The 26739-nt window shown below is 35.7% G+C and overlaps 1 protein-coding gene across 1 annotated transcript in view; it reads left to right on the top strand.

Moving 5' to 3' along the window:
- KIF6 (kinesin family member 6) overlaps positions 1-26739 on the top strand; it is a 164891-nt gene that overhangs the window by 30993 nt on the left and 107159 nt on the right. The window contains exons 6-9 of the mRNA XM_086626191.1: positions 4197-4326; positions 14650-14856; positions 20306-20449; positions 23418-23504. Coding sequence (XP_086482317.1) covers positions 4197-4326; positions 14650-14856; positions 20306-20449; positions 23418-23504 — 568 coding nt within the window. The remainder of the gene's footprint in view (positions 1-4196; positions 4327-14649; positions 14857-20305; positions 20450-23417; positions 23505-26739) is intronic.

Genomic DNA, 26739 nt, shown 5'->3' with positions numbered 1-26739 from the left:
AATACTTTCTTTCAGAATGAAGAGTGTTCAGTGTGTTACTACTGAATAAAAAGATTAGGAGAATCTTAAGGTTTATAAATTTAAGCTTTTCTGTTTGTTAATGGGGAGACAGCTGACAACTGTTCTGAATCACTTCTTCAAAGATTATGTTTTGTTCATTACAGTTCAAACAAATTACACTTTATGTTTATTTGCTTCCTGAAAACCAGTAAGGAAAAGTCAGTTAAACTTCTGTAAGGTGACTTTTCTAAAGGCAGCAGATGATTATTGCTATGCTGTTTGAGGCAACTTTACTTTTGGATATCAAAGTATTATTTATCAAACTTTTTTTTTAAATAAGATTATTGCAGTTCCCCACAAATTCTAACAGATTTTATATGTTTGTTCCTGCATGAGCCACCAATCTCATTGTTTCAGTTCTAACTCCGTGTTCTGCACGGCAGGTGAAAGCTGGTGCAGGGCTTTTTCTGGATCTCAGTAAGAAAGGCCCAACAACAAATGGTTGAATAAAGTAACTGCATTAGTAAGATAGAATTAGATAATGATTTGCTTACATCATTGTTATTAATTTTTAAATGCTTATGAAGTCTCCGAGATTATTTTAGATTTCTTCAATTCTAAGCCCTAGAGATGGACATAATCATAGGAAACTTGATTTTTAAAATTGTAATTTGTTTTCCAAGATCTTTTAAGTTTTTTTTTTATTTATATTGCTGAAATTAATGAGGTAGTATTAATCAAAAGAAACTTTAACTTCATTGTTTGTCAGTAACAGGAATTTCATAAATGAAAGTATTCAATGAGTATGGCTCTCTTGCATTAGTGGCAGCTCAGTTGATGCAGGAACGGGCTTGAGTTAATAACAGTATAAAAAAGGCTGATCCCATCCTACAGGTTTCCTAGTCAGCTATAAATTCCATTCATTAAGCCAAATGGAAAAGATTCTTTGTTTATAAAGAAAACAAAACCTTGTCTCTGCCTTCTTTCGATCATTATGGATAACTTAACAGAGCTTTTCCACTCCAAGATCCAAACTAGGGCAATGAAATGTAAAGATTTCACTAATATAGAGAAAGTTCTATAGAAATCTATTGTCATATTATGCAGTAACTTTATAACACTATAAAATTAATCATTTTGTTTTCATTTTGGAACATGTCTTTCTGAGGAACTTGTGACAGATGCCTTTCAAGATGTGCAAATTTAGACTTTCATCTGGAAATCCCCCTAATAACTGCAAGGCTGCTGTATAGGAGGCTATCACTGGTTTGTGATGTCCCCACTGTTTCCTTTCTGATATAATAATCCTCCAGAGCTTTTAATCCAAACTAATATCTTTGTTGTCTGGAAATTATTTATAACCATTGGTCAAAATGTAGTCTGAAATATTCTTAAAATTTTAAATACTATGCCAAGTGTGCATAGTAAAACAACATTGTTTTCCTAAACTGTAAAAAGAGGTAGATGACGCTTACCATGCAATTTCAAAATATTGAAATTAGTCAAAGCATCATACTGCAATCAGAACCACTCTTGGCTTTAGTGTGTGGTGCATGCACAGATGAAGCTGCGGACAGAATGCAACTTGACATTATCAAAACATTGTTATGCAAGAGCAGAATTATGCTTTTGGGTTTGTGCTCTGAATGAGGGAAACAGAGTTTTGTGACTGTGCTAGTGCTGTCTTACCCCACCACACAAAAATAAGGCTATAAGTGAGAGGCAGTCATACTTCGAAAAATAATTATGACTGTTAAAGAAGCATTGTGTGTACTTTTATGTGTATTTTTTTTCTTGAAAATAATGAGTTTATTGCAAATTATTAGGTCAAATTATTCCTGTATATTCATTCCAATGCTTTGACCCTCAGAGGGTGAACTAATTTTCTAATACTTATGAATAATTCTATGGAATGGTGTTTAGCTGCTCGATTTTATTATCTCAGTTTTGGGGAAAAAGAGACAAGCAAAGCAGAACAAAATCCAACTTGTGTGGTTTTGAAGCAGCTTGGAGTAGTTAACATGCAAGAACTAGCTAGAGATAAAAACTCCAGCCCTATACTCCCTCTTGTGGTTAGCTTCGAAGGATATGGGAAAAAAAATTAAAATATATATATGCATTCAAGAGCTCTAGCTGCACAGCCCAAGTCACAGAAGGCAAAGGCAGGGACTGGGAGAATGAAGAACTGCTTACTGTAGGAGAAGATCAGGTCCGAGACCATCTAAGGAACCCAAAGGTGCACAAGTCCATGGGACCTGATGAGGTACATCCACGGGTCCTCAGGGAAATGGCAGATGAAGTTGCTAAGCTGCTATCCATCATATTTCAGAAGTTACGGCAGTCTGGTGAAGTTCCCACTGACTGGAAAGGGGAAACATAACCCCAGTCTTTAAAAAGGGGAAAAAAGAAGACCCAGGGAACTACAGGCCAGTCAGTCTCCCCTCTGTGCCTGGCAAGATCATGGAGCAGATCCTCCTGGCAACTATGCTAAGGCACATGGAAAATAAGGAGGTGATTGGTGACAGCCAACATGGCTTCACTAAGGGCAAATCCTGCCTGGTGGCCTTCTATGATGAGGTTACAGCATTGATGGATAGGGGAAGAGCAACTGACATCATCTATCTGGACTTGTCCAAAGCATTTGATACTGTCCCACACGACATCCTTGTCTCTAAACTGAAGAGACATGGATTTGATGGATGGACCACTCGGTGGATAAGGAATTGGCTGGATGGTCACACTCAAAGAGTTGTGGTCAATGGTTCAATGTCCACGTGGAGGCAGGTGACGAGTGGTGTTCCTCAGGGGTCAGTACTGGGGCCAGTGCTATTTAACATCTTTGTTGGAGACATGGACAGTGGGATCGAGTGCACCCTCAGCAAGTTTGCAGATGACACCAAGTTGTGTGGTGTTGTGGACACGCTAGAGGGAAGGGATGCCATCCAGAGGGACCTTGACAGGCTGGAGAGGTGGGCCTGTGAGAACCTCATGAAGTTCAACAAGGCCAAGTGCAAGGTCCTGCACGTGGGTCGGGGCAATCCCAAGCACAAATACAGGCCGGGCGGAGAATGGATTGAGAGCAGCCCTGAGGAAAAGGACTTGGGAGTGCTGGTGGATGAGAAGCTCAACATGAGCCGGCAATGTGCGCTGGCAGCCCAACCGTATCCTGGGATGCATCCAAAGAAGCGTGGCCAGCAGGTCGAGGGAGGTGATTCTGCCCCTCTCCTCTGCTCTCGTGAGACCCCACCTAGAATACTGCGTTCAGCTCTGGAGTCCCCAACACAAGAAGGACATGGAGCTGCTGGAGCAAGTCCAGAGGAGGGCCACGAAGGTGATTCGAGGACTGGAACATCTCTGCTATGAAGACAAGCTGAGAGAGTTGGGGCTGTTCAGCCTGGAGAAGAGAATACTCCGGGGTGATCTTATTGCAGCCTTCCAGTACTTAAAGGGAGCCTACAAGAAAGCTGAAGAGGGACTTTTTACAAGGGCATGTAGTGATAGGACAAAGGGCAATGGATTTAAACTGAAAGAGGGGAGATTTGGATTAGATATAAGGAAGAATTTTTTTTCACTCAGAGGGTGGTGAGGCACTGGAACAGGTTGCCCAGAGAAGTTGTAGATGCCGCATCCCTGGAAGTGTTCGAGGCCAGGTTGGATGAGGCTGTGGGCAACCTGGTGTAGTGGAGGGTTTCCCTGCCCATGGCAGGGGGGTTGGAACTAGATGATCTTCGAGGTCCCTTCCAACCCTCACGATTCTATGATTCTATGATTCAGCAAGATTACAGTATGCTTTATGTATCATTTGTGCTTAAATAGCTGTGGTAATGGCAAACAAATCCCTACTTATTTGTTTGTGATGATTCATCTAACCTCTTGCTCTTGAGATTTTACTATATCTCATTACAAAAAAAAATCCCAAGACTTTCTTTAGTAGTTGCAGATTTTATATATTCCTCTTCTATGTAGAGGTTTATAATACAGGAGTAAAAAGGAGATGTCAGAGTGAAAAAAAACAAAGGAAAATAATAAAGTACTTCCTTTGAAGTGCATCATTTACTTGTCACATTTTTATTTCTTTTATTATGTTTGGTTTTGGGTTTTGGATGTCACCTTTTAGGTGCAATCAAAATGAAAGTATGGAACAATGATCACATTAAAACAATCCTTGTTTTCTTTTTTTTTTTTTCCCCATGTAGAAAAGTGACAGTAATGGAAGACTCTGATCAGAACATTCATCTGAAAAACTTGTCTCTTCAGCAAGCAACCAATGAAGAGGAAGCTTTAAACTTACTCTTCTTGGGAGACACCAACAGGATGATTGCTGAGGTGAGGCTTGCTGCTATACATCTTGTTTAACACCACCAGAGTTAAAATGGTCATAAACTTCTCCACATAAGATGTCTATTTTGGAAGTCCTTGGAGATAAATTATTAAGTATCTTCTTTCTGAGTGTATTTCCACAGTGAAATTAAATAAGCATTTCTCTCATTATAGCTTTCACTTTGGAAAGAGCTTTCTGCTTTTCCTTACTGAACATGATTGGTAGTTGTTGATGTCATAACTTATTGCAATTAAAATAAGTAAGAAAAAAATTCTCATAAACCATAGACTGACTTTTGAATGTGGCATGTATCGACATACATACACGTTTAAAGATGGCCTTACAAAGCATTGTCAAGCATTCCCATAGAAGTACTAAGTTGCCTTTGAAGTAGTTACAGTAGGAGTTAGCAGCCCTCTCTCTTTATTCTTATTGCGTAAACATATAGTGTTATTTGTTAAAAACAAATGGTAGTACGGAGCACGTTCAAAATAAATATTTGCCAATATGCAAAGGCAAGGGTGTTTTTACTGATTCTGGAAACTTCAGATGAAATGTTTCCATATCCCGTTAATAAAATCTGTAGGGTTTTCTTTTCTTTATCTTCATTCTTGGAAATAGAATGTAGAAATAAAAAGTGTATTGTATAATATGATCACTGTCAATATGTCTTTACCACAACACAGCTAATTCTATTCCAGAAATTTGTGAGTTTTCTTCCTCTGTCTGACCAGAAAGTTTTATAATAATCAGTGAGGAGAAAGACATTTAAAGTATATGAAATAGTCAAGTAGCTCTCTGTTCCTGCTGGAGGACCATGTACACGTGGGCACAGGAGAAGAATCATTTGATTACAAAATCTAATGAGGCAAAAAAATGATTTGTTCTCTCTTTCTCAAGGGAGACTCTTTCAGCAATGACATTTTGAGAGGCAGAAAGACGTTAAGGCAAGAGATAATCAAGCTGTACTTAAGGACTGTTAGTAAATATGAATGTTGAGGCAAGGAACTGTTTGATGATATCGAAATGCAAAAATTGGTACAATTTAAAGGAAAGCAACTTGAAAGAGTGTGATAGAGGAGACGAACAGATGACATTGAGTTCAGAACTGTTGTGGTTTAGGACACTCCAGCAACTAAACTCCACACAGCCGCTTGCTCACCCTCCTCCACTCCCCGGGGATGAGGAAGGGAATTAAAGGAGAAAAGGGAAAGAGACCCGTGAGTTGAGATACGAACAATTTACTACTACTACTAATATATGAATATTATACATGACAATGACAAATATATGCAAACAGTGATGTACAGTGCAATTGCTCGCCACCCCTTGACCAAGGCCCGTCTTGTCCCGGACTAATGATCCCAAAACAGGTAAGTCCCAACACCGCAATCCCGGACGAGTGAGAGGCCTCAAAATAGGGAGCGAGACAGAGAGAGCACTCCCAGCGTCTGAGAGTGAGAGCCCCGGAAGAGCAAAGGCCCTTCTTTCCGTCTGACCCTCACTTTTATACTGGGCGTGACGCTGCATGATATGGAATACTTATTGGCCAATTTGGCCCTCAATCCTAAATCTAAGTACAAATCATAAGGAGAGTCATGGAACCCCCGTCCCAGCTATGCTCCCTCTTATCCTGTTGTGCTCCTGCACACTGGCAAGAACACGGCAGCTGAAAAGTCCTTGAGACCTCAGTGCCAACTGTAAACATCCGTGCGCTGTCAGCGTTCTTCTCAGAGCAAGTCCCAGACTAAAACCAAAACACGGAGCTCTTCTGGCTGCTAAAAAGAAGAGCTGACTCTGTCTCAGCTGAACCCGGGACAAGAACCCTGAAAAGCTATCATGATAGTTGGTAATGAAAACAGGAAAAGAAAATTCACTGCGTGGAGAAAGATCTTCAGGAAATCTCCGGTCATTTTCGAGGAGCTATATATGAAAATGAGAAAGAATATTTAAAGAATGATGTGCTGCTGGCTGACAGGGTCATAAATCAACAATTGTGAAGGGCAATTGATTTACATATTTGGAAAATGTTACCTAAAGAGAAAATATATGCCAAACACTGAAAGTCATGAGCAAATAGCAGGACTAATGAAGATGGTAAGACATTAAAGGTCAAGACGTCATTAGTTTGTGTTTCAGACTATTTATAGCTAATAACTTTTGTTGTATTTTTTCTTTGAATGAATTTGCCCAGATGATTTTTGCAACCTCGGTAAATTTTTATTATAAATCTTGTATGGCACAAAATTCCATGACTTAACTGTATTGTGTGAAGAAGAATGTCCTTTAGCTTATTTCTTGATCTAAACTTGGTAGTTTTATTTGGGATGTGCTAGTACTTGCTAGAAAACATAAGAATAGACATGAGAATGCGTGGGAAGAATTCATTAGAAGTCACTAATCTGAGTGTCTTGGGTTAGCACACACTATGCTGTTGTCACTTTTCCTGCTTTTGCCACAGCAAGAATTTATTATTCTATAAATACTATAAAGTTATTGTTTTGATAGTCTTTAATGAAAAGTACTGAAAAGAAAAAAATGCGGAGAATACTTGCTTGGAATAGCTACCACCCATTGCAGCAATATTTACTTTGCTTGGTCTGAATGCTAATAAGATTCCAAAAACTTCAAATGAGGTAGATTTCATTGTAGAAGCTTTATTTATGTAGTTACTGCATACACTGTTCCTTTGCAGTTGCAGCAGCAGGTACGTTGCAGTGCAATTCAGTGAGCTTACTGAGTGCTGCTTCCTCTTAGGTGTTACAGAATTTACCGCCCATTGTCATTTGACATTTTTGGCTTTAGGTGACTGTGCTATTTTAGATGATGACTTAACAGAGTGAGAAACTAGTGTTTGCAGAAATGAGGGATTAATGCAGAGGTCTAGGGAAAGGGACTCATGACATCAGCCATAATTTCTTCTCCAGAGATCCGTATTTTTAAACCTTAATTGAATTATGTTAACACTTCCTGACCTCAAAAAAGATTAGGACTCTATTTACATGGACTTTAAAAGACACAAGATGAATAAACCTAAATAGAAAAGAAAGTCAAAGAAATGCTTAATTCATCTTTTTTAATGATGCGGAGTTTGGCTATAGAAAAACTAAGATGACTGTCATGGATCACATATGAAATCTGTGGCAAAACTTCAGCCTCTAAAATTGCAATCTAATGCTTTACCCCTGAGATAACCCTTATGCGAAGAGTTGCAGAACCATTTTGAAAATAAGAATGAAAATTTAACTTCTGCAGTGCCTCTGCTAGTGGAGCCTTACTTGTGATTTGAGGACTACATTTTTCTGTCACTGCTGACAGTGCTAAAAAGAAAGTGATCATAATACTAAAAGTGTTCTATAGATTACCTTCATTCATTCATTAAATATCAAGAATAAGGGAATGTTTGTAACCAGATACTTCTTTTCCACACATAACTGTATAGTTTATGAGTAGGTAAAAAGAGGAAGCTCATCTGATTTGTGCAGTATTGGTTTGTTGGTCAGTATAGAACCAATCCTTTCCTCTCGTTTTGACACGTACTACAAGTTGTGAAAATGGTAAAATGGGAGACATCTGTGCACAAACACTTCATATTGTAAAAATCCAAATAGGAAGGTTTTGTCTCCTATATTTTGCCAGGGAGAAATGGGCAGAGAACAAACCCAAAAACCTAATTCTTTTGTTGACAGCTCTTCTGACTCTAAGGGCTGTATTTTTGTTTGTTTTTCGCATAGAACACAGTTTCTCATTACATTTGAATACATAAGAAACTTGGCAATAGGTTATAAAAAAAAAATCTGGATTTTTTTTTTTAATTTATTTTTGGTTTTTAAGCCAGTTTTGTGATCTAGGTGTTTGAAATACATGGAGAAAAAGGATTTCAAAATCTCTTTTGCACATGTGACACAGGTGGTAGCAGCAGCATCTAAAAAAGCTCCCATACAGAAATAAGTGTTTGGCCATTTAGGTAGTGTTCTCAAACCATTTTATTTTGGTAGATATACTGTTAATATGTCTTCAGCTGAAGTAATCTTTTCCAAATTCTTGGGATGGGAATCTCTTGTGAGTGCTGTCCTTTGAAATAATGTGCCTCTGTGATTTAGAGAATTCTTAGCACTTTTTTAGTATGTCTCTTAAAATAGCAGAGTAAGGTAGACCCAGTAGCCTCCCAAGGGCATGCATCAATCTCAAAACTGTAAAATCTTTGTGAGATTGTTATGTCTGAATACTGCAGTTGCATGTACATTTAACATTTGTTTTTCCTCTAATGAAAAATTACTTCATTTTAATGAGGAAGGAAATGTTTTAGTTCACGGATTAATACCTATAATGCTCCATTGTTTAAATTTGGAAGACAGTGCATAGTACACAGTATTTATTTCATCATTTAAAATGTTTGAAGTACACATGGGGCAAGTAGTAAGCTTTTGGCAGTGTTTAAATATGTTTATTTCAAGAAAGAATGAGACTTTTAAACATTTAAAGATAGTTGTGGGGACTGACTTGTGACCTCTGAATTGGAGTCATTCCCTCTGTATTTATTTTTATTGGCCATTAGTATTTTCTTGAATATGTTTAGAAAGCCACTGGTAGTGTTTTAAAGTGTTTTCACTTGGATGAAATATGAAAAATAGGATTTGAATGTGTGAACATATGAGATTAAATGACACTTTTGCCAAGACATTATCCATGTTAGAGCTACATTCCAAAATGAATTACAACTTTCTGCTTTCCTAGGTTCCCCATTGGTGTCAATTGTTAATTTACTTCCACTCTGACAAACCTGTTCTATAGAATCATTAGCACCAAATAGTATCATCATTTCAGCACAGGTGCTTTTACTTCCATGTGTGGTAAAGCAATCACTGGTCATACATACTACTTTGAATAGTCCTTAAAGTGCTTTGGGATTTTTATGGATAAAAGGCACTGTATAACATAAAGTTTAATAATATTTTCCCCAAGGAATATTAATTACTTTAGAAGTTACCTGTTACCATGGTCTAACTGTGAAACTGTACTTGTAGTAAATATGGAAAAGTAAAGTATAGCTTTTAGAAATCAAAGAGTCAGATTGCACCTATTCTGATCCTTCTGTTTTCATAGCAATAAATTTGCAATTTCAGTTGCGTCAAGTGTACCTAAGTACACCTGAAGAGCCTCTTCACTTGTACCATATTAATCAGAAAGGAAACTAAAGATATATTAAGGTGTCACTCATCTACCAGATGAAAAGGCAGAAACCTTCTATTCAACTTGCATGCCCTTCAATGTAGCATGGTTCCATTGTAACTGGTGGAGTTTGTATTAATTAGACAGAAATATCTACTGGTTTTCAACAAAGAATCTCTTGCTCCTGCAGCCTTGCAGAGACCGTGAAATGACTAAAGCTGTCAGAACTTCTTCTTATAGGTATCCATCTGATTGTAGCTTGAGATTGGAGAAAATCAATCTGATATCCGCCTTGGATGCCATCAGTGCTTTTCTCTTTTCCCTTGCCTTTCTTCAAAAAGTTCAAAAGCACAAATTTTAAGAGGGAAAAGAAACCCTCCTTAAAACAAATTGTGGTACCTTTTCACTGAGACATTCTCTCAAAAAAATGGGATCATTCAGAATCAGCCTTTCTTCATTTATACCTTGACTAGTCACTCATTCACTCATACAGGAAAATCGTGTTTTTCTGATGTCTGAGTAGTTCGATTCAAAGAAGAGGAGACTCCACTGGAACTGTATGAACTGCCAAGTGGAGATAGTCTGCAATATGGGATGAATGACTGCATTTATCACCTGTGAAATCTTTTTGTCCCAGCCGTCCTGAACTCTTTTCTGCGTTTTCTCTGCCTGCCTGTATTTGGCAGCCATAATCATCATATTATTCTTCCAGATAGTAGCAGCTTCAGCTTGTCTAATGATGATTTTCAAACAGCCTTTCTCCTATTTTTCTCCTATTTAAGAAATTTTCTCCTTCTTAGATCCTCAATTATTAAAAACTCTAGATGAGTAACATCCTGTTCCTAGCTATTCTTCTTGGTGAAAACAACATTTATAATAGCAGCTGCAACAAATAAAGGATTTGGGAAATATGTAAATTCTCGTATAGGGGAGAACTCCTGCGGTATTTTGTTGCTTTAAGATAGATAACAATTATATTAAGATGGATAACTTAGGATCCAGCGAATTTTTAGACTTTTCATGAGCTTGTGTTTCTTGTAAGAAGCATTCAATTTGGATGTTTCTGTCAATATGTGGCTGTGCTGCAAGTTCTCATTTAAGTGGAAACCACCTTCTTGCAACCGTTGTGTGAACAGATGTAATGGTTTAAGTAACGAAGTTTCTATACAGTTTATTTAATGTCAGCAAACACAGGTATATCATGGTCCTGGAGAAAAAGGAGGCTGGATGGTATGACTTGAAATATCTCTTGTATACATTTTCCAAAATCAAACAAAACACTGATGCTTTACCGAAACAGGATCTTGAAATATCTGTTATTGAATTCCTCTTTTAGCATGCCACAAATGGGCGGCAACAGATGACCTGGCATGAATTCCTTTGTAGTGTTCGTGTGATATCACAAAGCATCTGAAGTCTACTTATGTGGTTTACGATGTCACAGAATTCCTGGAAAAAATTATTTCTTTGTAAGTAACTGCAGCTCATCAGTTGTTCTATATATAACCTTCACAATAGCAACCATCTGCTGAGAGCCACGCCACTGCCCTCTTTTTCTTTTTTTCCTTCATCACATCAAATTAGTGTGAGGATGATTTCATATACATATGGTTTGAATACTGCTAACAGAGCCAAAATGAACTCTGTAAGTCACTGAGAGAACTTTTTAGTAGGCTCTGAGGCACTGTCCAGAAAATTTTGTTCATTTGTTTTCAGTTTACAAACTTTCTGAACAGCTGAAAGGTGATATTCAGAAGTTGCGTATGTCAGATAGAAAAAAAAAAATAAAAGCAGCTTATTTTTGGACTGAAGATGCTGACAAATTGACATTTCTGTTGCTGTGTGCTTTGTATCTACTTGTGTGGTAAAAGTAGCAAAGTGTGGAGCATTATGACTGCAATTAACATTTCATGATCGCATCCCATCTAACCGTTTAAATTTTTATTGGCTTATGCTTCCTACAAGAGTTCTATTAGAGCTTTCTATATATGGGAACTGCAAAGTGGAGATAGAATCATTTTGTAAAAAGGAGTATTGGTGTATTGATTAAAGCATGGTTCTACACAGGAGGAGGATTTTATAAAACAGGAGTTTAGGATTCTAGTCAATGATTTACAGATCAAATTCACTTATTTTACATGAAAAAAGAAGTTGTGAAGAGAAAAGCGATGGAATTACTAATGACCAGTCGCAGAATCTGCTCAGAACATGGAAAACTAAGTTGTAGCTAGTATATTACTATAGACAATAAAGACCTAATAGGCCAAATATTGCCCTGAGCTTTTGTAAATCAGAGTCCTGAAATTATTTTCTTTAAATTTATTTTTTTCCCGTTAATGGTGTTAAACAAGTGTGACTAAAAGCATGTTTTGAAACTCATGAGGTTTTGCTGCATAGTGAAACTTGTTTGCTTAAGAATGTAGTATGCTGATTTCTTCTGATTCTTTCATAGCAACCTTTACTTTGTGCTTCCATAAATAGACCCGTATTGATGTTCGATCTGCCTTAGACTTGTATGCTGCATAGTGTGACTGATGCCATGACTGTAGTGCAAAATGTCCTCAAATATCAATTTTGTTGAGGAGCACGTCCTTAAATATTAATTCTATTGTGGATTTTGATCTGGAAAAATAAAATATCCAGTCCTGCTTCACAGACCTGCAAGTAGTAAAATCTCCAGGGAGACCTTATAGCAGCCTTTTAGTACTTAAAGGAGGCCTATAAGAAAGCTGGAGAGGGACCGTAAAAAAGCATATAGAGATAGGTCAAGGGGTAGTGGCTTTAAATTGAAAGAGAGTGGATTTCTCTTAGATCTAAGGAATAAACTCTTCCCTCTGAGGGTGGTGAGGCACTGGAACAAGTTGCCCAGAGAAGCTGCGGATGCCCCATCCCTGGAAGTGCTCAAGGCCAGGTTGGATGAGGCTTTGAGCAACCTGATCTAGTGGAAGGTGTCCCTGCCCATGGCAGGGGGGTTGGAACTAGATGAACTTTAAGGTCCCTTCCAACCCAAACCGTTCTGTGATTCTATGGCTCTCCTACTAAATTAAGTGAAGCTGGCTCTGATTATTCATGGAGTCAGAATTGCTGAACAAAGTACATTTTAACAGCATATAACTTTTTCTTAGTATAGCTGCATTTTAAATATATCTGGGAGTATTTTCTTGCTTTTCAAAGCTTGACAGGCTTTACTCTTCACTGATCCTGTTTATTTTCATTCTCGTACTACAAGTCACTTCCTCTTCATTTGTTCAGTTTTGCCTCTGAAGGCGGCACATCATGTGACTGCACTCTGATACTCATTTCACAGGATTGTGAAATGATCCTTAGAAACCAGACAGTTAATCAGAGCCAGTGGCTTGCCTATATTATTCCAAAATTCCTCATCTGTAAAAACTAAATGATCCAAACTCTTCTCCTTCTCCCTCTGAGCTTGGCTTTAATAGGTAAAGCAGTGCAAAATAAAATAGTGCTAAGACTAATTTCGTTACAGAATTTTCACCAACTACAAGCATATCACAGAATGTTAGGGATTGGAAAGGACCTAAAAGGATCATCTAGTCCAATCCCCCGGCCGGAGCAGGACAGTATGCTCTTCCTGCACACCACCTGCTTGTTCACTTGCTGTATGCTGCCGTTTTCAATTATTCTAACAGAACTGGTTTCTACAGCTGCACTGTGACTGAACTGGGAAACTGATCCCAGTTAAATATCTATGGTTTGCAAATTTTTTATTTTTACTTTTTTTTTTGAGCTGGATCCCAAAATATTGAGAAATTGAAGAGTAGACAGTTCAACCAAAAGGTATAGCTGTTCATATTCCCAGTAAAGGAATATTCAGCTTGCAGTCTTCCTTTGAGAGCCATCCTTTCTGAGTTAACAAGAGAATGCCTTCTAGATTTGCAACGGGCAGGCTATTTTAACATCTAGAATGTTTTATACCAAAGCAGACTATGGAGAAAAAAAAATATGTTGGTATATCTAGTTTGAATCATAGCATATGCTTAGATAAAGAATTACAATAACAGAGGAATAAAATATAAACAAGAGATTAATGTATACAATTTAGCCAGGATTTTTTTGTCTTCTTTTTGAACAGCTATAAATAAGCATAGATTTAGTTACTAGCTTAATCACATTTATTTATTAATTTATTTCACTACCTTATTTTTCTGCAAGTCAAGTATTTGTGCCCTGATGACATGCTTGTAATAGTTTATAAATATAAATACTATTAGTATGGTAAACCTTTAATCTCCATATATATTCTAAAGCTTTAACTATTTGTAAAATGAGTATCATAAGGAATTCTTTTAGTTTCCAACAGCAGCTTGATACAACTAAACAAAAGAACCTTTAGATGCTTAAAGAATTATTTATATATTGTTTAAGAAAGGAAAGTTGCATATATGATGGCATATGGTCATTTGAAATCTAGAATTAAATATCTGAGAGCTGTTTAAAATTTTCTATTCTGCATTTCAAATATATTTGAAACACCACTAAAGTCATACTAAAGCTGAGCATCTCTAAAAAGTGAACAAGATTTTTCATATGTCTAGTTATGGAAGTATGGCAGTAGCTACTCCAAATAAATGTATTTAAGCCAAACCTTTTATTAAAACTGCCATGCCATGTAAAATTCTAATACTGATTTTGTCAAGTTAATTTTTTTCATAAAAGTAATGAAAGTCTAAAGACTTATAGAAAGTTCTAATCTTAGTTACACTAAGCCATCTAGCCCCCCCCCCCCAAAAAAACAAACCCCACCCTAAAAATGGGCTTACCAATGAGGAAATTGGTAAACTCTTGGAGATCAGGAGTTAGTAATTTCCCTCTGATCAAGGTGCAGTTTTCTAGCAGTATTCCCCAGCATAATGAGGCAGCTGCTTTACTGATGTACTCACTGCTAGACTGTCTTGGAACAAGGATTGTTGCTTGCTTGCTTGCAGCACACTATGTTCATATTAAAGTTATCCAAGTATTTGGCCAGAATGTGAGTGCCAGGTAAAACCTTTTGAGTTCTGCTTTCATATTTATTAGGTGTAATAGCTAAAAAATTACATAGGTGATTTCAATTTCCTGATTTTTTTGGTTACAAAAAGCTAAATTTATGTATTAAATGAACATTGAGGACTCTTCCTTTCTTTTCATTGTAGACACCAATGAATCAAGCCTCAAGCCGATCTCACTGCATTTTCACTATTCACATCTCCAGCAAGGAACCTGGATCTGCAACTATTCGACGCTCCAAGTTACACTTAGTAGACCTTGCTGGATCAGAGCGTGTTGCAAAGACTGGAGTTGGAGGTCACTTATTGACAGAAGCCAAATATATCAATCTGTCATTACATTATTTGGAACAGGTAAAGTTGGAATAGTGTGAAATGTTTCTCCCTTTACTACACTCCTGTTTAGCAATGTGCTGTGTTTTGGAAGTCTCAATTCCAGTATTCAGTTAGTCTTAACACTGTGTATTTATTGAAATTTTTTTAAAAGCTTGAATTGGTAGCTCTTAATTTGAAATAAAATATTTTAATTTAGGAAGAGATCAACAATTAAGCAGTAAGGTTGTAGTGGATACAGAGGGTAGTGTTTCAAAAAGAATTTTCTTGGTTTATTTGAAATACTAAAGCATGTTTACAAGATTGCAGCTGTATTTCTGCTAAAAATTTTCTTTGGGATTTTCACCCACTTCCACAGCTGGATCAGGAGGTATCGCTCAAGAATCATTGAACTAAAGAAGTGATTGATTTTTATTTAGTCCAAGCATTGTAATATCATAAAGTATTAGACTCTTCTCTCATTTGTTGTTTTATTCCTCTCTCAATTTGAGTCTTTGATCTCTTTGAGACAGGAGTTTTCTTTGTTAATGTATTTATGGAGTAACTACCATAATTGGTTTTATACCAATAGGACTCATATTTGCAACTGTAATAATAACAGTAATAATCTCCACAAATCTTTGTTGTTCAGCTATTGTTACTAAAAAATGTTTTGCCTGTTGATTTAAGATATACTAAAATCTCCATTCTCCTAGCAGTGTTGCTTTTTATTGTCCCTCTTTGGAAAAGGCAAATATTAAGAAAGTAGGTTCATCCTGACTAATCTTACTAATTTTTTTTTTAAAAAAGAAACAAGGAATGAGTAAGATGGTGGTGAATGGAAACTTTGAAGATAATGCATTCCAGCAGAAAGGTTTGGTTAACAGGTTGTTGTTTGGTTGTTGTTATTATCATTATTATCATTATTATCATTATTATCATTATTATCATTATTAGAAAAATTTTATTTTTCCTCCACTGATCTGATATAATCATTTCCTCTTCAGGACTAGGAAAATAAGATGAATCCTCATAATTTCTTTCAGGTTTATAGGCATTGTCTATATTCTATAGATTCATTCCTTACAGATATTTCTTTTGGCTTAGTATTGTGGCATTGCTAAGACATTTATGCTTATAAGTAACACTTGCTACACATTACATTATGTCCCCCTGATCTGCTGTGATGCTTTGTCTTCTAATGCTGTAAAACTCCAAGCAAGGGTAAGAAACACTTGGCAATCAACAAAATCTGTTTTGTGGATACTGTGCTATTAAGTTGCAATCACTGAAGATTTTCAAGTGTGGATTTCAGAACTCACACTTGTTCCTGTTGCCAGAAATTTGTTATTTTTTTGAGTTGTGCTGGAGAATACAGTATTTTTCCTAAGACTTCTTTAAAAACTTTTATGTATGACAATAACAGGTCTGTGTGAGAAATCGCAGGGCAGGGGATGAGAAAAAAAAGCTTATATCTAAAATTCAGATTTGTCTCTTTTAATTTATACTCCAGTATATGCGTTATTTAGAAAAATTTACAGTTTCCATTAAAACAAAAAATTTTGTGGATGTCTCAATGTGAAAATTCTGTAAAATAAAGATTAGAAAATGTAACTTCTACTTACTAGGAAGAATGTTTTTCATTTTTGTTTTGGGTATTTTTCTGTTAACAAGAACAAATGTCGTAGGTTTCATTTAATCTAATCAGAGATATTTCATCTGACAAAAGAAGAAGCTTAAGGCACAGCAGGTGGCAGTCAGTCATTTACTATTCCATTGAATCTTTTTCATACCCCCCATTTGTTTACGTTTTACCTGGAAGTAAAATAACTGTATTACAGTTGTATTCATGGGAAATGATAAGCATAAGTGATTCTAAAATGGACCTCTTCGGAATCATACAAATTGTGTTCAAGATCCTTCTTATTTACTGAATGATTTTTATGTATCTGTAATGCAACATTGCATGAGCTTCTGTGAGGTTTAATTTGATAATCTGTGTAGTGCGTCTTGAGATACTCAGATTTGAAGTGCTGTAGAAACATAAAATAGTAATGTTTTGTCATACAACTTTTAACTCCTATTTTAGAATAAATAGTTACAGATAAGCACATTGGGTTCTGCCTGGGATTGTGTATCATTGATAAAAATGTTTTCTAATACTGAACAAAAGACCAAGGAAGACAGTAGGAATTGGGCCATTCAATCCTGACCTTGCAATGACTAATATTAAAGTACAAGGATTCCTCAAAATCACCTTATTTACATACCGAACTATTCAGTTATCTACTGATTGTGTTAATGTTGGGTTACGCCGTTTCTAAACACCTTGCATAGTAAAATAATCGTGTAGAATTATTTGTGTCGAGATGACAATGGGAACACAGTCCTGTGTAATTGCACTTTGTCTACTTGTTAAATATCCACAAAGTGCTAAGAAATCTTTGAATAAATGAATCGCACTTTTTCTCCAAGTGTCTTATGTATCCAGAGCAGAATGATGGTGAGATAGTGTTACGCAGCTGATCTACAAAGGCAGTAGGGACAATTTGATTTTCGTGTCTGCAGCAATTTGGTACATAGGGACTTTCAAGAGCACCTGTTACCACATCTGAATAACTTTTGTTGTCCGTAATATGTACTAGCATGTTCTGGAATTACAACGGCGTATTTGTGTGTGTATGTCGATATTCCCTTCTGATAGGGTATCCTGGACGTGATTTAGAGTTACAGATTAATAGTGATACAGACACATGATTTGACACTATAGTGGAATTAGAACTAGATGTATTTCCCCAAAATAATAGACTATAATGTTCCCACTGCTTTGATGAATATGCCTGTTAAGTGTCATTTAACATGCGCTCCATTTAGGGAATGGCAAAATATTTCGTTGGTTAGTGAATGATTGCTACCCACACCTAGTGAAGTTTTGGCTAATAGAATTTCAAATCATCGCCAGCCGTCAAATGCTGAATTTATTCGCATCCTATAGAAAAGGTAATTTTCTGGTTTTGTTGTTTCCTGATTAACATATACAGACATTAGAATAACAGAAAAAAAGCAGGAACTTTTTTGTAATTTAAAGACACTTGGTTTTGATTAGCAAATCATGATTTTTGAGTGAATTATTTCCAGCAAGAAAAGTAAGAATGCTTTTAATTAACTGCAAGATATCAGCAGTAGAATTTGGATTTTTTGCTGTAAGGATTAGAGCTTAAGCTGATAAACTTTACCAGAAATGGGAGATGAGACGGGAGGGTTGACGAAAATCTGAAGAGTAGGGAGGTGTAGGCAGGAATCTGGAGGGATTCTGCATCTGAATCAAAGGCATTGTCAGAGGCCTTGTGACAGTGGATGGACAGGAGAAAAAAAGAGAGCTCTGGATCAGGCATATGGCTTCAGAGTATGTGGTACACTGTGCTGCACGATGTAGATGTAAGTGATAGCTCTGCACCTGCAAGGGATGCACCTCAAAATCCACATCTCCTGAGCATGCTCTGAAAATGTGTCCTGGCTGCCTGTTGGCATGAGGTACTGGTGCAAATCTATTCCCTATGTGAAGTAATTGCTTGCACAAAGGATGTGGATAGGAACAGGGACTCTTGGACATACTTCATATCATATCATAACCACTTGAGGCCTTCCTTTATGTTCAACAATATTTCCAAATGTTTTAGTGAAGTTATTTGTGAGTGATTGTACCTGATCTATGCTATTACATTTCATGTAGGATGCAATTTTACAAAAAGTGACAATATTTCTGACAGCTTCCATGCTTAAAAAATTCATTAGGACTTAAAGTGGTTTTTTTGACCCACTCAAAATGAAACTTTTTGCCTTAAATTATGTTGATCTAAATCAGCATATTACAGTCCTGGTTCAGTAGTATTATTAACGCCTTTTAAGCTTAAATGTACCAATATTTAAAAAACAAACAAACAAAACCAAAACAAGCACAAGCCCTTTTTTTATATTAATAGGATAACACCACCTTCTTTTTGATCATGTAAAAATGAGACAATTGTCTAATTACCACATTTGGTTGGCTGTTAGAAGGTCCAGGTTCAGATCCTGTACAGGTGGTCTCTGCCACTTTGCGACAGAACGTAACTTCCCTTCAAGGTTCCTTGATTGGATTGTAAAGGTTGATTTAGTGATTATGGTGAAGTTTCACTTATGAATTTAAAGCCATCATCTTCTGAGTTATATGACTCTGTCACATGACAGTACAGTGGTTTCTGCATCAGGAGAGCTGGTCACATATCTTTTCAGTGCCGATGTGGGAGGGTTCAAATTCTACCTGGGCTACAGACTTCCTGCATGAACTTCAGAAAAAACGAACTTTTCTGTAACACAGTTCCCGTTTCTAATGGAAGTAACATATCTTCCCTCTGGCTCTTTTCCCATCTTGTCTAGTCAGATTGTAGACTTCGTGTGGCAGAGACTGAGAGTCTGGTTATTAATGTGTATGCTAGACTACGATGACATTTCTATGCAATATAATACACTAACAGGTATAATATTTCCATCTAACAAGTTGTAATATACAAGACTTGAAAACCTTGATCATGGAATGGGTTTTCAGGTTCCTTTAAAGATAGTAATTTTCATATCATGCATTCATCCTTCTCAGGGCTACAAGTGTAAGATTTATAGTAATAAGAAATTTTAACTTTCTGAGGACCATTAAGACATACTACTGCCAACAAAAAAGTTGCTTCTAAATTTTCTAAAATAACAATTTTATTAAGTGCAGCATAAACAAAATATATGCTGATGTGTAACATTTATTAAAGGAAAGAAAACTCCTAATCATTTGCGATAGCTTGCACAACTCATATAGCTACAAATTTTCATACAGTGCTTGGCCAGTTAACAGTTCAAATCTTTTATATCACAGCAGATCATGAGGTAATCTAGTTTTTTATGTAATAATAATTAGGTCCTGTAATGTAAACAGCTCAGAAGGGAAACTGAAAATAGTAGGTGTACCATTTCCTTTTTGGCCAAGGCATATATATTCTGAACTGAATTATTTCTTTCCAGCAGTACCTTGTAATCATGCACCCTTTTATTTGTGTTTTACTTTTCAAGGCATTTTCTCAGAAAAAATTGTATGGACCCCTCTAAGAACCATGTGCTTTAACAATGTGTAATTTTAAGAGCGTGCTTTAACAAATATTGAGGATTTTTTTTTACTTGAATGCTATCAATGCTTTATTATTATGATAGAAAAAGCTAGGGCATAATAAAATTAAGCTTATTTAGTCTTTCAGGTCCAGCTGCTAGAAAGACATATAAACATGCTGAATTTTAAGTTGAAATTATTTTGGTAAAACCAGTGGATTGGCAGCTAACTGGGTGCATGAGAGCAGTTTTCTTGTACCAGAAGTTTAGATTCCTGAGCAGATTGGTTTTGTTCTTTTTCTGTGTCAGTCATTAATAGACATGTAAATCTAAGTCTTTTCCATTTTTACTATTGTTTCAGGTAATAATTGCCCTTGCAGAGAAAAACCGGTCCCACATTCCTTACCGAAACTCTATGATGACCTCAGTGCTAAGAGACAGCCTAGGAGGAAACTGCATGACTACCATGATAGCAACGCTCTCTATAGAAAAAAGAAACATAGATGTAAGTTATTTCTATCTATTTTCAACAAAAATAATTCCATTTCTCTAAAGATCCTGCTCTTTTGATTTCTGTTACAATTTGCAGTTCAAGTGTCTATGTTTTATTCTTATCCTTACCAAAAAAAAAAAAATTAACTTTGTTTCCAGAAGATAATTTTATCAGTGAAAATTGCGGTAAGATGTACACAAATCCTTTAGGAAACGTGCTTTTTTTTAAGTAATCTCAAGTTAAGCAGCAGCTGGGAAACAACTTGCACCTAGCAGTGAATTTTATTTTTTTTTTAATTTACTGTTTTCCTGATGAATAAATCTTTGAGTTGTGGAAAAGTATTTCCAAGGAATTTTCTACAGGGCATATTGGTGAGATCTATAAGTAGATTATGGATCAAACTGAAAGCCTTGGTGGAACTTTAGACTGTTTTGAAATGAAGATTTCATTAAGTATGGTAGACAACTGGAGAGTTCATTGCAGGGGAGAGGAAATTGGGTGGCCTGATTTGAGATTTTTGGAAATTTTTCTAATACTTTTATATCTCCCTTCACCAATTTCCTGCACTGGAATTACAGGTGATATTTTCTTCTCTTTGTTTACCTAAATATGTTGTGATGTGAATACATAGAGCCCTGCTCAAAGCCGTTTGTAATCTGTTGATTTGCTGACTTTCCATAACATCAAAGCATTCTAATGCAAATAAACAAGAAAAAAAAACTATTAAGCTTAGGACTGTTTTCTGAAATACAGTGGAAAGCATTATACTAAAAGCATACTCCATCTACACAACAGACCTTCTTCTCGAAAAATAAATAAAAAAGTCCGTAACTTGCTCCTCAGAATCTGATATGTGCGAGTAATATGAGGACAAATGTTTTCAATTACTGTACAATAAAAAACGTCAGAGTTAGGATAGCTGCAGAATTTTAATTTTGAATTATGTCAGTCATTATGGATAGTTACGTTTGGTTTGCTTTTTTGTTTGTTTTTTGCTATTGGATATACATTTCTTTCACAAAGAAAGCAGAAGACAGGATTGCTCCCTAGTACAGATTGAAGTTGTATAATGAAACCAACTTTCTTAAGGACCTAGCTTTGTCTCTTACAATGAAAACAATGAAGCAGAAAATTCGAAGAAAGGGAACTCTCATGAAGAGGATGACTAGAATATTATCTTAGACATCCAGATTATATTCGTACATTTACCAAAGAGTTTGTATACAACTTCTCACATCACCTACATCACATTTTTTATGCTAATTTTGCAGAGTACTTGAAAGATGTTGATTCTGAATTGTAGATATATTAATTATTATAGCTGTAACTGAAGTTGAATGGAAGCTGTTTTGAACAAAAGATCATATAATAGTCAAATATTATTTTTTTTTGGTACTTTTGACTTAAATTTCCCTTCTGTTAGGTGTAGTCGTTCCACCTACTTGCAGCAAAGCAATACCTAAAAGGTTAATTGATTAATTTTTGTGAAGCCCTCAGGTACCGTAATGATAAGCATGTCAGAAAAAATGATTAGGAAATTAGTAGCTGTCATCTTTGATTACCATTTTGATGGCATAGAATAAATAGATCGTAAGCTTATATATCAAACATTGATAGAATGTTGAAGGCTGAATTGATTAGCTACTCATTAATTTAACTTGTGTTTCACACTGAACAGGGCAGAGGTCTGGTGGAAATGTATATATGTGTACTGTATATATAATTGTACTTAATATGTGTACAGAACTTAATTAAAATCGCATTAGCTGATCATCGTAGCACAGGAACTGCACAGCAGAGGCAAACAGAGACTCTGGCTAAGACTGTGCAGCTCTCTTAGTTGTAAGGCCTTTCTTTCCGTTGCTTGAAAACTCTTGTTGATTCTGTGTGTGTATATTTTATGTCTTTGGCAGTAAACACTAGTGTCTTTCGTCATGTAACCCTAATTCAGATACCGCCCCTCCAAGCACTGATCGAGATAGAAGTCCTGTAGAAAAATATGTATATGATTATGTATTTAAATTGATATTTTCATATGCTGGAGGACTGAGAAATACTTTAATTCTGAAATACAGGTCTCTAGTAATAGTAAAGTTCTCTTAATGTAGGAGTTGTGTGTAAATTCTTGCATTTTAAATGCAAACTGGCACACCTCAGCAAATTTTATCATACAGGTTATGAAGCATCATTGTAACTTCTAAGACTGATGATTTATTCTCTGAGCTAACTGAGAACAGTTGCTGGCTTTTTATTCATTAGATAGAGAAGTTCTCTAGCAGGGTCTGGCATGTAAATATTGGCTAATCTCAGAGAACGGAACAATACTTATGGATCCTTGATTTCATTCTGTGCCCTAAATGGAAGGACACATTGGTTGTCACAGAGTTTCCCTGACAACCTCAGTCTTGCATCTTCTTTTTTTTTTTTTCCCTACCCTCCTGTCCTCTTGCACCTCATTCCCTTAGGTTTTTATCTGCTATTGCAGTTCTCCCACATCTCCGAGTTCCAAGTCTCCCAGCTTTTCTCATTTGTCCTGGACTTCTACTCTTCTTCCCTTTATCTTCTTTTGCAACTTCTTTTACCTATGCTTCTCTAGTCTCATTTTCACCAAAAAATTGATTTTAATTAATTTTCTCTTTTTCTCATCATTCAAAAGCTTTTACCTTCTGTATAGTATCGCTTTCTTATCCTTTAGTGCCAGCTGAGGACTCATTCGAAACACAGTTGGTCAGGAGCTTGACTAGATTAATAAAATTTGACAATTTTATTTGTCGCTATCACTAGTGACAACATACTAGCCTAATTTCTCTTGATTATTGTTGTCTTGGAATCAATATTCTAATATAAGATTAGCTCTGTAAGATATACGTAAACCAGAAACTTAGTTTGAGGGCTTCATTATCAGTCTGTTCTACTTATCTGGTGCAAAGTTAACTGAAATTATTCTTTTTTCACTCTTTCTTTTTTTTTTCTCTTCCAGGAATCTATATCAACCTGCAGATTTGCACAGCGAGTTGCTCTTATTAAGAATGAAGCAGTTCTTAATGAAGAAATTGACCCCAGATTGGTGAGAGTGGACTGGGGGCAGAGGGAAGGAGATTGCTGGTTTTAAGTTGTAATAATCAGTAGCAGTCAAATGGATGTTTAGAATTTTATACTAAATGATCCCATAAAATTGTTTTTAGATGCAAGTTCAATTTTTTTTTTATAAAATAACTACTATTTTTATTTTTTCTTTTACACGTAAGTGTAGTTAAATGGACTATTATAAAACCCCTGAGGGCTTTCTTAGCTTTTAAGACATCTGAGGAGCAGTAATCTCTTTCAATATCGTCTCTTTTAGAGTGTTAATTTCTAAATCACTGTCACAGATAACTGAATGTCCCTAAAACTCTTAAAAAATCTGCTAAGATTATTAGTCACTTGAAGGCATGCTGCTGCACTGAAATGGTTTGTGTATCAAAAAGCTAAGAAACACACAGATACAGTCCTTCCTTGAGATTGGTCCAAAGAACATTTTAGCTAGGAAGAAAGAACATTGTAAAGTTAACATTAGGAAAAAAAGTAAGACAGGTAAATGAGATGTAGAAATAGGATTTCCACACTAAAGCATTAGGCTGATGTTCACATCCCAAATTGCAGCAGAGGAGCTCTGCAGAATGGATCAGAGATTTAGGAAGTACAAAGAAGGATAGAGGTAATCCATGTTAGTAAAGCACAAAGCATTGCCACATAAAGAAAACAAGTTTCTTCTTTTAATCTGCATAACAAAAATGTACTTTATTTTTTTTTTCTGATATTGAGTTACTCTTTCCTTTGAAAGATTTTATATGCCTCTAGCTTATTACATACCAGATTTGTTTGAAGATGTGCTCTGTAATGTAAGTTCTACTGTTTTAAGAGGCCTTTGTTAGTTTATTTAATGTAATTTTCCACTTTACCTGGAAAATTTATTTCCTCTGTAAATATTAAGTACACCAATTAAGGATTGATTAATTCGAGATAGTATTGCAGATAATGATAGCTACTGGATCAGCTGGGTTGCATGCTGTATATCAAAGATGTTTTCTGATATGGGAAACATTTGACTGAGGTTACACTGCATATTCCAAAACTATGTTTGTTGATATATTGAAGAAAGAACTATGGATGCATGTCAGTATATCCTCGGTCCCTGTGACAGAGACATAATATGAAAAATAAATTCAGATTAAGCTATTATATTATTCTGTTTATATGTAAACAGACAATATTTAAAATATAGTTTTTAACGACAGAATTATAAATTTCAACTGTAGCTTTTCACCTCCAAAAATATAAAATCGGAATGAAATACTCAAATTTCAGTGTATGTTTTTATGATATACTAATTGCATCATCATTCTTTTTAATGGGAAAAATTATTACTGTATTTCTAATTTTCTCAGGACTGATTTGAAATTACAAGTTTTATGTATTTTGTTCTCATATGACCTTCTGAACTGGCTAGGAAATACTTTCCTCTTGAATGCTAGACTGCAGAATGCTAGATTATATAACATAAGAAGCATTTGTTGTCTAAAAATTGGGGAATTAGATGACCGATTATTTCGTTCATTGTTACCTGATGGTAATTGACATATTTCGGTTACTGTTAATGATTGTGCTTTTATTTTCTCTTGTCCTTGAAGTTCAAAGGGAATAGCAGATTCTTGTTAGGTTTTCTACTGCTTTTCTTTTTTTATTATTATTTCATATATTTTTCTTTCCAAACAATTTCTAACAGTAACAGCATCACAAAATCAACAGTGACCAAAAACTAAACAAACAAAAAAACCCAGTAGACACTGAACAAGTTCTTCATTTCTGTCTGTCTGTCCTTTTTTTTCTTTTCTATGTAGGCTTTAGGGTAGCAAACCATGCAAAACATTTCTTCCATGGCCACAGAAGCCTTTGATTGAGGTGGAACACATGCAGGCTCCTGAACATTTACAACATCCTGTGGAGCTATACTCCACAAGTTTGATATGTCTCGCTCTGCAGGATCATTTAGCAAATAAAGCAAAAGTGGACTTATGAGAGTTAGAAAACTATCCCCTCTTGTGGAAAAGGCAGGGGAACACAGGTACCTAGACTTTATATGGCTCTGTGCTCGTTTTGGAATTTTTTGCCCATCTTAACTACCTAAAGTGTATTCCTAGGGTGTAACCTGATTATTCAGTAAAGTGCTGGACTTAACAATTTTTTTCATAAAATCAAATGGCATTTATTTGAGTATTTATCATCTATAAGTTGAATGCATACTTTATGAAGGGAGCACGTAATACCTCTTCATATATCTGAGTTAAGTCTGATGGCTGTGTAAATTTTGTTCTTCCTAATGGAGATTTCCTGACTGTGTATCTTACTAAAAAGATGAATCCATGAAAATCAATCTTTTATGCATATCTTGAAAATAGTATTTCTGTTGTTGTCAGATTGAGGTTAATCATGCTAACAAATTTGAACATTGAACAGGGATGGTACTATCAGTTCAGCTTTCTGCCTTTTTGTACTCCAGCCCCAAATTTTATTTTATTGACTCAGTAATTGGCACAGATGACATCAGAGTGTTGCACCAGAGTGAGGCAGCCTAAAATCAGGTTAAAATGTTTGGCCTGCAATATTCTTGATACACTCCTGCAACATCTGTGTAAAATATCGTAAGTTAACCTTTCATGTTTCATGGTAACAAACGTGTTAGCAGTAAGTTTACAGTTTAAAAAAAATAATCATATGTATGTTTAGAATATTTTTATTTTTGAAGTAAAAATACTCATTCAAATCTTAGGAAGTCATGGTTAAATTTAAATATTAAAAGAAATACAAATATTTGAAGGCATTTTAACATCCAGTAAAAATGAGTCATCAATTTCAACAATCTTACTTCTAGAAAGTGTGTGCAATCAGGAATGATTCATTTTTCCTTGAAAACATTATTCTCTTGGAAACTTATTTTGCACATGGAATCAGTGTAGTTACATCCATCTAAAAATATCGTTGAACTCCTGATACATTTGAGCCGTTACAAGGCAACGCATCATTAAAATCTTCAATCATAAAGTATCCAAGAACCTGCACATTCATATTTTAGACTTAGAGATTTGCATATTGCCCCTGCTTTGTAGAATTTGGCCTTGGGAGACTAATGGTTTATAAAGTTCAGGCTCCAATAAGGAGCTATTAGAATTTAAAATTCTAGTACAGTTCTCCAAGTTACTTTCTCAACCATTACTATTCATTAATGCAATTTAAGTTCATTATGTCTATTTGTACTATACATT

The sequence above is a fragment of the Tauraco erythrolophus genome, chromosome 2 (genome assembly GCF_009769465.1).
Source record: "Tauraco erythrolophus isolate bTauEry1 chromosome 2, bTauEry1.pri, whole genome shotgun sequence".
Lineage (NCBI taxonomy): Eukaryota > Metazoa > Chordata > Aves > Musophagiformes > Musophagidae > Tauraco > Tauraco erythrolophus.
Note: the sequence above shows the minus strand (reverse complement) of the source record. Positions and strands in the feature narration are given on the sequence as shown.